This window comes from Papaver somniferum, chromosome 10, assembly GCF_003573695.1.
Source record: "Papaver somniferum cultivar HN1 chromosome 10, ASM357369v1, whole genome shotgun sequence".
Lineage (NCBI taxonomy): Eukaryota > Viridiplantae > Streptophyta > Magnoliopsida > Ranunculales > Papaveraceae > Papaver > Papaver somniferum.
The window spans coordinates 155,676,714-155,688,248 of record NC_039367.1 but is presented as its reverse complement, the minus strand read 5'-3'; the positions used below and the strand labels follow the sequence as shown (position 1 = coordinate 155,688,248).

The 11,535-nt window shown below is 40.7% G+C and overlaps 1 protein-coding gene across 1 annotated transcript; it reads right to left on the bottom strand.

The window, feature by feature from the left end:
* Nucleotides 1-9,556: 9,556 nt before the first annotated feature.
* Nucleotides 9,557-10,237, bottom strand: LOC113316621 (F-box/kelch-repeat protein At3g06240-like). The gene has a single exon (XM_026564783.1). It carries the CDS (start codon nucleotides 10,235-10,237, stop codon nucleotides 9,557-9,559), a length of 681 nt encoding a protein of 226 aa, XP_026420568.1.
* Nucleotides 10,238-11,535: the final 1,298 nt, after the last annotated feature.

Here is an 11,535-nt window from a genome sequence, read left to right as displayed (position 1 = left end):
ATTCGCATACTTGCCTCTGCTTTGCACCTACGAAGGAGGGCCATCATCTCAAATATTATCTCAAGGGTTCGGTACTAGTGTTCGCACAGATGAACTAGATGAGGTTTTGAAAGACGAATAAAGTACGAATGTTTGTTTACAGTCTACACGAATATTATGTTTATACATGTGAGAATCAATGTGTTATTGAGAATGATAAGTTAATGCGAAAACTTACTTTTTAGTTGTCTCTTATCGTGTTATCTAAGCATGCGATCACATCATTTCATTATGATTTGAAGTTAATGCGAAAATAATCTACATTCCTATGCTGAGGTTCAACTGCATGTGGTGTATGTCGCGTAGTAATTAGAAAAGCATGGATGTTTGTTCAAATGCCATATATCATGCATTGGTGAGTAAATATATCAAAACTTTGTGGGAAAATATATCAAGTATACTTAGCTTAATCGAGGCGTGTTTCCTTATTGCTCCTTTCGTGCCGCAGCGCGATTTATTGATTGCCTCAGTTTCCTTCGCGCTCCTTAGATGATTTGTATTCACACGAACCTTTATAGGTCTTATTTTCCTCTTAAGTAAGATCTTATTGCCTTCCCCCACACAGATAACTTAAAGGACTTATGGTCGTCTTGGGTAGGGTCTTCAATATTGGGCGACGAAATCTCAATTCCATGTGCTCTTGCAAGTCATTGTCCATTGATATCGCCTTAACTGTATTAGTATTTTTACCTCTCAATTCGTATTTGCGACAATATACCGAGCCTAAGGTACTCCCATGAGCACAAAGCCTGAACACATTTCTGTCTTTGACACAATTCAGCTCCCTAGTGGAAGGTGTCGTCCCTTTATATTTCCCCTGAATTTACCTTTTAAGGAAGTCACCCCTAACCATCTCGGTTGGGATCCTCCCATCCAGTTATTCAACAATAAGTGTTGGCGTGACCTCATTCCTTCCGCCTATATGGCTTATGGGAACGAGATCACACCATAAGTGGGGTTTCTTTGGGACCGAGTGTATCCAAGCTAGGAACTCCTTCTACTCCACTGATCATGTTTTCACACCCCTTGTCGGATAACTTATTCGCTGACTGGTTCGTTGTCAGTGGCCTCCGACGGATAGGCTTATATTTCGCCCCAATAAGTGAATTTTCCAGGGTTACCCAATATACGTGCGTTAGGGATTATGGTCGCTTCTTACACATTATGTTGTCCTTCATTAGAAAAATTGTGTGAACTCAGTCGACACGCCAAAATCGGGTACCCCGGCCTCCCTAGTTAGAGGTTTTAAATAATAACTTGTTGCCCCCTATTGAGGTCTTACGAAATAGTATCTTTGTAACTTGTATCGCATTGTTCGCATATATAAAGAACTCCGCTTCGCATTAATTTTTATTTGGTTGGTACAAAGCTTAATTTCTTCATTACATCATTGCATACGTTTTTGAGATGACGAATCATATGGGGTTTGCATTATTGTCTTCGCTTTCAGTTGCTGCCTTCGCGAAGTCATCCATGGCCCTTTGTTGACGACTCGCGGCCTTTTCCTTGACCATATCGCGAATTAGATTGTTTCTTATGGCACATCTGGGGTTTTCATCCTTCTGAGCCCTCCACCTGGAGACCAACTCTTGCAAACCTTCGCCATGCTCTCTCTTCAGACCGAATAATGTGTTTCTCCCGGTTTTAAGTAGGTCGAGTTATGCATGTGCGTTTATGAAAGCATTTGGCAATGTAGCATTTACCCTTTGGAAACCTTCGTATCACGTTGCTTCATCCTGATGTTGATGGTGGTTTTTAGTTCAAGGGTAAAATTATAAAACCTCAATTTAATGTGCCGTCACTCTGCAAAGAAACGGAGCCACGTAAAGTGATGAGTGTTCAACCTCTCCACTAGCGTTTTTATTGATCAACTCAATATGTTCACATGAAATTTATCCAGACTGACGCATGTAGCAACAATCCGCCATGGATTAGTAGGTGCAAAGTCCTACCCAAAATTAGAAAGCAAAGAATAAAAGAGTCGCGGAGAAGGAGCAACAATGAGAGGAAGCGTGGCCATGCCCTAGGCCAGCCAGCGCCACTTGGCCATGCCCCATTCTGCCCAACCGACCCTTATTCCTTTGTCGACCAATCAGGTCGCTTTAAACCTGCCACACTCCCATGAGTTGTGGCTGGGCCCATACTTGTCGGCCTTATTCCCCATCGACCAATCAGGTCGCATTAAACCTACCACGCGCACCAGAAGTTTAGCCACACTCGTGCTTGGCCGGCCCCCTCTTTTTATTGACCAATCAGGTTGCTCTAAACCTGCCACAATATTAAAAGAGGTGGAATTGCGTCAAGTGGTCACCATGCCAAATTGGCTTCCCAAAGATTGTACAAACAACTGGCAACGTTTGGTAAATAATTTTAGTATGAGCTACATGCCAAAAGTTTCCTATGGATGTCTAGCATAACATACTAAAACTTCAAATCAATCGGAGTAACGAGCTAAAAGATACAGCATAAAAGGCGAGCTAGGTTATGGCTGAAAACTGACAGAATCCCTCCTGAATTCTTCCTGAGTTTCACTGTCGGGCTGGTTTCACATTCTAAAGGAGCTCAAAACCTAAATATTCCCGCGTTGGGAGATAGGAAATTCTTTTCTGATCAGAATGCAGTGGCGGACCATCAAAACCCAAGTTCGTACGAGAATTCTACAACGATTTTAGTGAGGGTCCCACATCTGAATTTTCGGACTACGAAATTTCATGAGTTAACACAAATTTATACGAATCATCTCAGACATCCAACTTAGCTAGCCAACTTAAATGGTTTATATTTAATTTGAGCCAATCATCTCGGCCTCATGCCGCATGCCGCACGCCTTATGCGCTAATTAGGGTTTCGGCATGCCAAAACCTAATTTAGGAGAAGTTGCTACGCCAACCGAGCCAAAACAATGTTCCACAGGGCGTTGGGATTGATGTGGGAACTGAAACTGATATTTCCACACCACATTTGAGTCTAACACCAATGTGCCAAAATTTAGTGGCCATGGTTATGTCAGGCGCTACTTGCACCATCGTGCCGCTGGCATGTACAAACTATGCCAGCCATTCCACCGTGCCAATGGCATGCACGAACTATGCCATCCATGCCGCATTACTACTGGCATGCGCTAAAGGCGCCACTGTGCCATTACCAGGCGCCAACAGAAGGTAGCCATAATCGACGGATACCCTTCCTCATGAGATGCAATCTCAGCCATCCAAGTTCACCACCGAACTGACAGACTTGTGGAAATTTTTAGGCGACCATCCACTTAAATCTAGTGGTTATGTCTACGCCAGGCGCCACTTACACCACCGTGCCACTGGCATGCACGAGCTATGCCAGTCATGCCGCAGTGCCACTGGCATACACCAAAAACGCCACTGTACCATTACCATGCGCCAACAGAAGGTAGCCATAATCAACGGCTACCCTTCCTCATGAAATGCAATCTCAGCCATCCAAGTTCGCCACCGAACTGAAGGACATGTGGCAAGTTTTAGGAGACCAGCCAAGACGAGCCTAATAGCATCACATGCTATTTTCCTGCGGCAAGACTCTTGATTTTGGCTTGCCACACGTAGCAAAGTGCTACATGTTTTCCGCGAAAACACCCGAGACATCAAACATGTCACAAACTGGGGGATACTCATCAGGGTATCGTCTGGCGGTTTACAGCATGCGGCGTGCAATACGCACGTTACAGGAAAGTGTCATGAAGCGGGACGGTTAGTGATGGCAAGAAATAATGGTGTAAATGGATCCACTTCCTTCATCATGGAAGCATAATTTCTGACGGATACACGTTACTCCACTCTTCTATCACTCAATCGTTTCGACTTCCTACGAGACCAGGGTACGTTTTATTACGACTTGTATAAGGTTCACCTATTTCCACCAAAGAACAAGTTTTGGTCAGAGAACAACACAGTATCCAGAAATCACCAAAGAACTGGTATCTTTTCATTCTGCAAGCCAGTTCCACTTTCTGATACAAGTCATAAAACAGTCACACCTTCAGAATTAACCATTCTGGTCTCAACACCTTCTTCGCTTCCCTCCCTAAGACCAATCCTTCTCCTTCACTTTGTGACCGAAACAAGTCCGGAACGGCCATTTCTTGGTTTAGGCCAGGATTGAACAGATTGATCTCTCGAATCAAAAGTACTCCCGTGCAGTGCATTTTTTAGGGTTTAGATTTGTTTCTCATCCACACACCCAAAATTTACCAAAACCGGCAGAAACAGTTTTCACCCACAAACACCTGCGTCGCCTTGCTTTTAGGGAAGAAATCGCACGACTGACCAATCTCGCAGACTTCTCTTGTCTCGCCGTAATTTGACGTCTTCTTCAATTTTCGTATGCATGCGTTCACGCCCATTGGATTACATTTATTCTTCCCTTTAACATTTTTCCCCATATTTTTGCTTTGATCACCTTCTTCTTTCACCATTATCACATTGATCATCAATATTTCTGCTCTCCTGCCATCCTTCACATTATTTCTTTGCTCTTTCTTCAGTTTCGTCTTCCTCTTATATTGCTTTACATACAATTCGTTACATCTCTTCGCGCTAATACAATCTCCCACGATTTCTCCTATGCCAGTTGACATGGGAAATCGGATTTACCTGTGGTAAGTTGATGCGACTCTCATTACTCCATGAATCAAGGGCCTCCCTATGATAGCGTTGTAGGGGGATTCCACATTTACTACACAAAACATTACTATCGTCTCCAGAGCTCCCGCGGGAATGACCATGGTGATTTCGCCATTTGGTTTTGATGCGACACTATTGAATCCATATATTGTATATGTGGAAGGAATCAAATCTGAATCGCTATATCCCATGATACTGAACGCGTGATAAAATAGTATGTCGACTGAGCTTCCTGTATCCACCAAGATGTTATTTATCGCCAAAGGTTCTTTCTTTTCTCCTTCGTCCTCCTCCCATCGTGAATGTGGCTTCATGGTCATAGTGACAACCAATGGGTCCGTATGCATTCCTCCTGCAGGTATATCTTCAGCCGTGAACAGATTCTGCTTCTTCTGTCATTCTTCTAGGGGTTTTCTTTTTGTTACCAAGTGTATTTTTTCACCATTACGATCTATTTTGTATACTCGGCTTAGTACATTATCATGGAAGTTACTGATGTCTTTAGGGGAGTGGATAATTGAATTTATCTTCCTCGAGTTTTGTCCGATCTCAATGCGATGTATGACTGCTTGTGGTTGTGGTGGTGGTGCCCTTGGTAATTCACTTGCTTCCAGAAAATGGTTCAGTCTTCCTTTTTCGATTAATTCCAATAAGAATTTTCGCACGTTTCTGCAGCTCGCAGTGCTGTGGCCATGGAACCGATGGTATATACAATACTCGCCACTTCTATTTCCATGTGGAGGTTCTCGCCTTATATTTCCAGGTACTGGTATTTCTTCAGTTAGCACGACCGCATCCCATATTTTTTCTATTGGGGTGTTCAATCTTGGGAGTTTGACATCTTCAAACGGTGGGTTATAGGGTCTTCCGTCAAATCTTTGGTGTTATTTTACCCTGTTCTTCGATCATTTTTATATCTTCCTCCCTGATTGTCGTACCTCATTGCTGGATAATTGTATGCGTGAGCTCTATATTCAAACTCCCTTAGGGACCATTCTTCGTTCTTACTTGACAAATCTACCTCTTTCGTTGTGCTTGTCTTTACTGGTCTTCTGTCTCCAAGGGCTAGGGTACTTTCCACATTGCATGTAATTCGCGGTAAGAGTGTCTCACTCCCTGCTTTCGCGGCTGTTATTGCAGTTGTGTTGATTTCCATTTCTCTTTGTTTTTCTTCCAATGTGATAAATTCCTCCTGGTACTCCCTCAATTCTTGCATGTCAATTGAGTGTCTATGTCAGAATATCTCTACATATAAGAGAATTGTGGCATATAAAGCATTGATGAAGGCAAGGATCAGGTGTCGCTTCGATACTTCTCCTGCTGATTCACTACACATGGTTCTCAATCGCATAGTCAAGATTCGCAAGCTTTCCCCAGGCATTTTTATGTGAAACGTGTTTTCGGTGCCCGCCTTGGTTCGGTTGTTAGTTATGTAATTTTCCAAGAATAGCTTTCCCAATTGTGCGAATGAGGTTACTGATCCTTTGTACAAATTTTCAAACCGCGGTAAATCCTCTCCTGTCAAGCTCGCCGGAAAATATTTGCACAGTACTGCTTGGTGCTGGTCCCATGGCATCAGTGTGAGATTGTAGGCTTTCATGTGTTGTACCGCATTTCCCGTTCCATCGAAGATGCTGGAGAATACAAGAAGGGTCATTTGGCGGGAATGGGCGCTTGTAGTATCTCATGCGAAAATGGTGACCTTTCTGCCTCTTCTATGGCTTATGTCAACTTCATCTTTCCTCCTCCCCTTCTATTAATGTTCTTCATCGCAAATCTGAGTTCTTCTAGATGTTGTAGTATAGCTTGATTCGCGCCGATCTGTTCTATTTCCTTCTATATTAGCTCCATTATTTCCTTCAACCCTCTTTGTTCTATCATGCTCCTTTCTATCACCCTTCTAGTATCTCGCTCCAGGTCTTTTTCTCTCTTAAACCTTTGACTTTCGCGTTCTTAACTAATTCCTCTTCTTCCATCATATCTCTGAAGTTCGTGCTCTGGGATTTTTCTTCGTTCTCGATTCCTTATCCTCTCAGCTCGTTCCTCTAACCTTGTTTCTATGTCACGTGTGATTTTCCTTTACCGTTCTCTTTCGCGTACTCCTTGTTCTTGTTCTTCGCGGACAATTTGCACTTCTCTACTTTGAGTACGATGTTCTCTTCTTCGCCTTAATGAACTTCTACTCGTCTATGTTTCTATTTTCCCAGTATGAGTTCATGCCTGCATGTCTCCATTCAATCGGTTATTCTCATCTGTTAGCAAGGCGTTCTGTGGTGCTAGGTTTGCTCGCTCTTCTTCTAATTCTGCATCTCTTCCCCTACTTCGTTCGAGTACTTTCCTCAGTTCTCTTTCAATTCTCCTTTCTTGGGCGATTCGTTCCCTTAACTATTGAATGGTCAAGTTGTCCCCGTTGTCTGGGTTTTCGCCTCCACCTTGTATCGCCTGATTTTCATCTTCCATTGTTCAGTGTCAGTTGTGTGTACAACACATTCTTCGAAGATGATTCTCTCTTCATTGTGGTTTTGCACCGTTTGATTTTGGGCGACAGTGTTGTTGTCCTGTTGGTTTGTTCCTATGATAGCAGACTGCGATTTCGATTCTGTCGTTCTGCACCTTGCCTTTCTCCAGCAGCTGAAGTCTCTGCTTCATTTCTCAATCCCATTCTGCTTGCTATTCTGTTACTTCTTCGCATAGCGATAACATGCCCGACTCTTGAGACTGTTCGTACCATTCTGCTAATGAATATTTAGTTTCTGTGAAGGTATGCTGAGAGTTTCTGAACTAAGCTCTGTGTTAGAGAACTTCGATGTTATATCCTTCAGAGTTTTCTGGTTGGTGAACGGGTTTTGACGGAATTTCTGAGTGAAGCAGTTGTATGTTTATCAAAGTTTCATGATGAGTTGAAAGATAATAGACATGAAAATAACGAGTAAGCTCGGGAAATTGGTGATTTCTAGTTGATAACTAGCAGGTGAGGATAAATCCTCCATGTTTCTAGCGCCAAAATTTAGTTCCAGAAAATCCCACAACTACACCCATTGTAATGATAATAACATAAAGCTTAAGTTATGTGAATCAACCCAAACATTAATGATGTTATTCACCACTTTGACACTATTATGATCTTCACAAATACTTCTTATTAAAGATATGATGTTCTTACAAGAGATTCAAGGTGAGTGTATACTTAATAGTGGAGAAATACAAGATGAAAGCTAGGTTTCTAAAGTTTATATTCTCTCTTGATAACTTATCTTTATCTCAACATGCCCATCTCTCTATATCATTTGAATTCTTATATTGACAAATATATCGCTAGAAGACAACCATATTATTTGATTACTTCGGAAAGCGAGCCACTGATTTTAAGTCGGCCTCCTGCTCCTCTTGAACGACACCCTGTTATTGTTCAGGGTGTGCTGTCTCAGACTCTCAGGTCCTCTCGGAGTGAGATAATGTACCACCGATCAATATCTAAAGCTTGGCCAAATTAGCATGGTCGAGATTATCCTCCCAAATATATATGAATCTACAATTATTATCTCGGTAAAACACCAAAAAAAAAAACAAATATTTTTGGCTGAACAAATTCTTTCTTTTTTTCTGAAAACCTAGTAACAAAAACTTATGAAGTATTGAAGAATCGAACATCATGGTCTACTTGATTTATTTTTTTGACTTTCTTTAGACTATTATTACTAAATTTTCAACGCCTTTTTGATCTAAAGGTTGTTTTCCTCTAACGTTTTCATTGCATTTTGAATAGATGATAGGGATCTTGTAACAAAAGGGTTTGACAAACCATTTTAAAGATAATCTAACGGACCATATTTTCGATGATGTGGAGTGGGGACATAACAACAGTAAAAAGAAAATGACATGAATATGAAGAAGATTGCTATATATAACTCTTAACACTGCATGACATTATAATTAGATCAATACCTAGGAACTATAAATTGTTCCAGATTAAAAATGAGACAGGAGCTAGTATAATTCATTTACTAGACTAGAGTGAACTTGACTTGGAGATTCATATGTTAAATCTTTCTTTCCAGAGTAGGTCCGGACATAGAAATCTTGCATGGCATTAGCATCCACTTGTCAGATAATGTCGGAGGCAACGCTGACAAAAGGATTGCTCACAAATCACCTAGATGTGAACTTAGTCCAGAATATATGTTTGCAGTCTGTCATTGAAAGACACAGGTTTTGTACCTTCACAACTTAGTCTAAACATTCAGACCCATCAAAGGGTTAGTTGAAAACTCATTAAGAAATTTAAAGACGGACTAATGAGGAAATGCATATAGAAAAATTAACACCTTAGATATAAAGGATAGCAGTGAGGAATCAGTTTTTAAAAAGTTATAACTCAGACCATTAGTGATAGAAAACAATACAATTATGGATTAACATAGTTATGGATGTCCATTGATTGGTGATTCTCCGTTTGAAACTTAAGCGCATGCACTTGTTGTAATCAACTTGATTCTTGTTTTTTGATGAACACGACTTTGACTAATTCACCCAGTCGAATTAAGGGAAACTAGACTTCCGATAAATGTTTCTGCACAGACTGGATCAAAACTTCCCGGCATATCATTGATATTCAAACTTCTAAATCTCTCATGCCTCAAGTCATATGAGACCAAACCACCCTTAAAATATCTGCCTTGTACACGAGAACAGCTGAATAGGATCTCACGGTTCTTATTGAAATATGACAGCGTCCTCCAGATATGAATATTTTCAATCTTTTCTGAAATCCACAAAACCTTAATCCAAGATTCTACAACCCCGTAATCCTTCATGACCCATAACTCGAATATGTCTGAAACACGAACTGAGAGACAAAGGTCTTATCCAAGCACACCCACCCTTGAATTACTGCTAAATTTGCATTTAATCTTCAACTCTGAAAAGCAACTTGGTATTTGGATTATCTTGGTTGTCTCTTCAGCTATATCAAAAGGAACTATAACCATAGTTACTGCTGGTTGATCACCGGTAACTATGACCTTTCTTGCTAACCAACGCATTGCTCCTTTTACAAGATGACTAGAATACGTACCGTAATATACAGAAAGAGTGTTTCCTATTTTCTTCCATGAATTTGAACCAAGCGTGTAAGCTTGAATTTCAGAGAAATCAGGGTTTTTATCATATATTAGTTTCAACTTGTAATCATCAATCTTACCATCGTAACAGAATCCATATGCCGCAACAAATCCATCATATTTTTTAACTATCTCCTTATATTCTTGAGTAGATGGGTTCCATAAGCAAATTGTAATGGAATCGTTTAATATATTCTGACGAGAAAAGCATAATATGCCATCACATGAACCAACACACGTGCGACTAGTAAGAAGTTTGCATTGGACAGTCGATGGCAAATCAATCTTGACAGCCTTATTACTTGAGTTTGATGCCGACGCTGCATCGAAATCTATGGAATAACAAGATGGTGGTTCTGTATTATATGATGCACCAATAAAGACAGTATAGTTGTTATTTACAACAGCATGATTAAGATGCATCTTGATAAAATCAGGGTTCTTTAAACTTTTTAACCAGAATTTGGATACACACCTGAATCGCACGATTGATTTGACTGGTCACATCGAAAGTATAACGAAGATAATATTTTCTGGTAGGCTTGATACTGCGGTTGATCTCTTCAATGTTTTATCGAAGGATGAAATTTCTTTTCCACGAGCTGTTTGCGTGATGATGTTAGGGTTTTGTGAGCACAAGACAGTATATATGTATACCTTCAATAACCAATCACACACGTCATGGACTCAAATAGTTGGTCCCTAGAAATCCAATAGTTCTTTTATCTCCTTATATTCTTGACTATATGGGTTCCATAGGAAAAATGTAACCGTATAATCTGTCATATTGAGACGAGAAAAGCATGATATCCCATTACATGACCAACCCACGTGCGACTATTAGTACGAGTTTACTATGGACAGCCGATGGCAAATCAATCTTGACAGCCTTATTACTCAAGTATCATGCCGAAGCTGCGTCTAAATCTACGCAGTAATAAGATGGTTCTTTGCATAATCCACCAATAAAGACACTGTAGTTATTCTTTTCAACGGAATAGTTAATTAGATGCATCTTGATAAAATTAGGGTTTTTGAATCGTTCTAACCAGAGTTTAGATACACACCCGGAAGATTGATTTGGCTGGTAACATCGATAGTATGACGATGATAATATCGTCTGGTAGGCTTGATACTGCGGTTGCTCTCTTCATAGTTCTAACGAAGGATGAAATTTCTTTTTCTACGAGCTGCTGCATGATGATGTTATTGTTAGGGTTTTGGACGTTAGGGTTTTGGTGCGCACAAGACAGTATATGTACCTTAACCAAATCACACGACATGGAAATACACAACTCAAGAGGTTGGGCGGGTAAAACCGTAACGGACTGTGGAAGTTCGTGGGCCTCCTCAGATTTGGCCGGAATTCATCTGAGGCTCTGAGCGATTGCAGCCTTAAATCTCTCCTGCTGCATGCTCATAATATTCCAAAACTCTAAGAGTTAAGCCATACCATGAGGGAGAAATAGGATCTCGCAACACTGTGTAGAAAAAAAACACAAGAGTGAAATGAAAGGAAGTATGGTCGGGTTAATGCATCTATTCAACAGAGATAAATGGACGATTAGCTGCATCCAGCAATATATCTGAGCATTGCCGTTATAAGCGATTGGCAGCATTAAATCTCTCCTGCTACTCAAATTCCAAACCGTTAAGAACCAATTAAGCCATATCTTATGACATACCATGAGGCATAGAAATTTTGCTTACACTGGGTACTG

Coding starts and splice junctions, on each gene's coding strand:
- LOC113316621 (XM_026564783.1), bottom strand. CDS start 10,237: ATGCATCTTAATCATGCTGTTGTAAATAACAACTATACTGTCTTTATT.